Genomic DNA, 4674 nt, shown 5'->3' on the forward strand with positions numbered 1-4674 from the left:
TCGCCAATCTGCCTGTTCTGTTCCCCACTCTGTCTCTGGTGAATCCTCTCACTGCCCCTGCACCTCTGGCCTGTACCCCAGTTCTATATGCATAATTAAAAATAAATGTTTAAAAAAAGAACAAAAAGTCAAATTGTCAGTATCTACTAAAATTAAGCATATCAACCCAGCAATTCTACTTCCACATAAACAAAGAAGAACTAGTATACTTGACTATCAAAAGTCATGTATCATTAGCAATCAAAAATTAGAAACAAGTCAATGTCCATCAAAGAGAAAATGACAGTAGATTCATAGAGGGTGGCAGGAATAATATAAAGGTTTCCATTTGAATGACTGCAATAATTAACACGAAAGAAAAGCAGATTTTTTATGGTGAAAATAATTCAATTAGAATTAGCAATAACAATGAATATTAAAAGTAGAATTCAAGGAGGTAGGCTGGTCTAGAGATCTGGAGCTAAGAAATCAGTCAAACCTACAGTAGTTACTGGTATTCAATACTGGTGGGAACACAATTTAGTCATGCAGATGGCTATACAAACCACCCTGGGAAACTATCATTTAATTACTGGCTGAATATATTAAGAGGACCCAATGAGCATAATTGAAAAAATAAAGAAAAACCACAAGAGAGTCACAAACACAGCTTAAGAAAGAAAAAATATATCCAATTCTATCTACATCCATAAGAACCCACTTCAAATATAAAGACATAAAGTTAAAAATAAATAGCAAGGGGGCCCTCCCTGGTGGTGCAGCAGGTTGAAGCACAGCATTAAGAAGCTAAAGTCACTTCAGCATGATTGTGGTCCCTGCCCCATAGGTGATCCACATGGTGCCCCAGACCTCTCCTGACCCGCCTGCTGCTCCCCTCAGCAGTGTACTTAGTCAGTCAGCCTGTTCTGTTCCCCACCCTGTCTCTGGTGGACACTCTCCTGCCCCTGCACCTCTGGCCTGTACCCCAGTTCTGCATGCATAAATAAATAAATCTTAAAAAAAAAAAAGTATATAGCTAGGAAAAAAATATATACCAAAAGGAAGCAGGAGTATCAATTTCAGAGAGAATCAACTTTCACGCAAGGAAAGTTATTAGAAAAGGGGAACATTACATCATACTAGTCAACTCTCCGAAACACAACAATCCTTAACATATATGTGCACTTGATAACAGTGTCAAACTACATAAGGCAAACACTACAAAAGAAATAGATGACAGAGTATTAGAGTTGTATACTTAAAACACCCTTAATCAGAAATGGACAAATCCATCAAGCTAAAAAGTGAGAACACAATGGAATTTAACAATCCTATCAATCAACAGAATATAATTATCTTCTATTAAAATGTTAAACCACTTTACCCAACAACAAAGGCAGTGTCAAGAGAGTAAGAAGCAAGGAACAAACTGGGAGAAAATATCTGCAAAGAAACATCTTACTATTATTTAAAACATGCAAAGAACTCTTAATAAAAAAATTTTTTGATTAAAAATGGATCACTGATATTAATAAGCACCTCATCATAGAAGATAAACAAGTGACAAATAAGCATATGGATAAATACTCCACATAAGAGAAATGTCAACTAAAATGAGATACCTCTAAGAATGAAAATCAAAAAAACTGACAACACCAATGCAATTGAGGATTTGAAGCAACAAGAACACTCATTCATGGCTCTTGGAAATGATACACCCACTTAAAAGACATTCTGGCAGTTTCTTACAAATCTAAACACTTTGTTATACAATCCAACAGCCATGTTTCTTGGTAGCTATCCCAGTTAAATGAAAATTTATGGCCACACCAAAACCAGGATATTTATAGCAGCTATATTCGTAACAGCCAAAACTTAGAAGCAATCAAGAGGTTCTTTACAAGATGAATAAGTAAACTGATACATCAACTACTGGTTTACTCGGTACTAAAAAGTATGAAAAGACATGAAGCAAGATTAAATGCACTGTAAGTGAAAGAAGTCAAAGTGAAATATGAAAATGCTACATATTATATGAGTCCAACTATATTACTGAACAGGTAAAATTATGGAAGTGATAAAATGATCACTGGTTGCCAGTTGAGAGGAGGGAAGAAATAACAGATGAAGCACAGATTTTTAAAGCAGTGAAAACACCCTGTGTGCGAGTAGTTGATACATGTGATTAAAGAATGCCCAAATTCAGAATGTACAACAAAGAATGAACCTTAATGTAATCTGTGGACTTTGGGTTATTATGAAATAATCAATGTATATTCATCAATTGTACAAATGCAATGGGGATGGGAAGGGAACACTGATAATGCAGAAGTTATACATGCATGGGGCAGGGATATGAGAAATACTCAATTCTGTAGCAAATCTGAAACTGCTCTAAAAATATTAAGTCATAATAAAGCTCAAATAAAAAAGACACCAATTTATGTGGCTATTTTAACATTTAATAAGTCTCAGCTTGATTTCAGTCAGGCAGTTTATGAATTACACAGTCCATAGAACAGTAAATTCTTAAATGTCTGATATAAACAAAGAGTTCTTTGAATCCCTTGTGTCCCTTATTTGGGTAAGTTATAGTCATAATTTGGGGGTCATTTCTTTTCCCTTTCCCAATTAATCAAGAGTTAACCATTTTTATTCCCAAGGAATAGTCATGCATGCATCAACAAAATTCTAAACCTCAAAGAAAGATTCCCACTGTGGTATTCTGCCTATAATTCTAGATCCTGAACCCAAATGACAGTGATCATAGAAAAATGAACTTGAGAAAATGTAAAAAGTTGTGATACATTTTATAATGTTTAAAGTGACCAATTCATACAACCAATATGCTAAACCTCATATCTCCCCTTTTATCTCCAAGAATGGAAAAACTGTTACCTACCTTTCAGAAACTTCTTGTTTCAACTGAGGAACTTCAAGTGCTGAATCAATATCCATGAAACTAAGAAAGTCTCCTTTTATATTAAGGGATGGTTTCTCCAAACCTTTGCCTGATGTTTCATGACTCCTCAACAAAGAATCAGAATCACTTAGCTGCATCTCTGACCCCTCACCTTCTGTAAGACGGACACGATGACCAGGAGAACTGGGAACACTATTCCCGTCTTGGTCAGAGCTATTCTTTTGCTTTCCATCTCTCTGGGGTTTACTGTTCAGTCCATCATCCCGGAAGCCTTTAGCAAATGGATTGTAATCTATTTTCAACTGGGTAATCTGAATGTTCTGATAAGCTGTTACTGCAAAGAATTCAGTTTGTGGGAAGGTAAAAGTGTGGACACCAGGACCATTTAACTGTATCACTTCAGTAGCCTTTTCTGCAGGCACCAAATGAAGCCTGGGCAGGTAGCGATGCATAGAGTGCAAGATGATATGTCCTTCCTGGTCCAGTGTATTGTTGGTAAGTTTGAGTTTATAGAAAGATACTGGTTGATGCATCCAATAGTGGCCTGTGGAAGGAGATTCTGGATGAATAAAAACCCTTCCCAAAACATGGGGCTCAGCCTTTCCACTGGGTTCCCACCAACGACCATTCCACTTATAACGATGGTTATCCACAGGAGATATATCCATGACAAGAATATACTTCATATTTGAATCTAAACCTGTTATCCAATAACGACAGTAAGGAAACATGCGTCTTCCCTGCTTGGTCAAAATCATCTCTGTGCTTCGATGATAAAATTCATTCCACATACTATTGTTATCCAGGGTGACAGTGATTCCTCCTACAGTACAATCAGCTGGAAGGCAAATCTTTCCTTTAGATTTTCCAGATGATGACACACTGCTAGCCAAAGCACAGGCATCCCGATTAGTAACCAAAATTCCTTGATCAGTTTTGCCATTTCCTGGCTGTTTAAGGATGACAAAAAAGGTAGGTGCAGCTCCTGCCACTGTTCCACCATCTTGATTAGCCAATATAATCTGTTGTTTCTCCTCCATGATTCCAGTGGGAGATCAGTAGTCAGATAACTGCAATCACCACATAATCAACAGTGGCCTTCACAGCCTAAAGACAAGAACAAAACAAAAATCTTTTAACAAAATCTTTAATCAAGTGATCACTTTGCTAACAACAAAAAAACATGGTTATGACATACCAAAATATATTCCTAAGTTCTTCTTAGACTTTGCTTCTATTTTCTTTCAAATCACTGTAAAGATTCTAGGATAATTATCTTTGTTTTTAAAGATTTCTTTATTTATTCATACAGAACTGGTGCATAGATCCGGTGAGAGGATTCACCAAAGACAGAGTGGGGAGCAGAACAGGCAGACCAACAAAGCACACTGCTGATGGGAGCAGGGGGTGAGGCAGGAGAGGTCTGCCGCGCCATGTGGGTCACCTCCCGGGCCACTCACAATGAAGTGGCTGCGACTTGTTTGCAGTGCCCCACTGCACCACCAGGGAGGGCTGATAATTACCTTTTTAAAGTTCTTTTAATCTTAATTAGTTAAATTACATCCCAGTCCTCCAATAATTCACTAAAAATATTGTAATCTCATAAAAACAAAAGTGTACATTCATTTTAGAAAAATTACATTGCGTTTTTTTTTTAAGAAGTTATTTATTTATGCATACAGAGCTGGGGTACAGGCCAGAGGTGCAGGGGCCATGAGAGGATTCACCAGAGACAGAGTGGGGAGCAGAACAGGCAGATCAATGAAGTACAC

General features: G+C 37.2%; 1 protein-coding gene across 2 annotated transcripts in view; it reads right to left on the bottom strand.

Moving 5' to 3' along the window:
• MGA (MGA, MAX dimerization protein) overlaps positions 1 to 4674 on the bottom strand; it is a 100788-nt gene that overhangs the window by 87548 nt on the left and 8566 nt on the right. For both annotated transcript variants that reach the window (XM_004687891.2, XM_004687892.1), the window contains exon 2: positions 2882 to 4009. In XM_004687891.2, the coding sequence (XP_004687948.1) occupies positions 2882 to 3942 (1061 nt within the window). In that variant the 5' untranslated portion in view covers positions 3943 to 4009. The remainder of the gene's footprint in view (positions 1 to 2881; positions 4010 to 4674) is intronic.

Source organism: Condylura cristata, unplaced genomic scaffold (assembly GCF_000260355.1).
Source record: "Condylura cristata isolate star-nosed mole 26May11 unplaced genomic scaffold, ConCri1.0 scaffold00023, whole genome shotgun sequence".
NCBI lineage: Eukaryota > Metazoa > Chordata > Mammalia > Eulipotyphla > Talpidae > Condylura > Condylura cristata.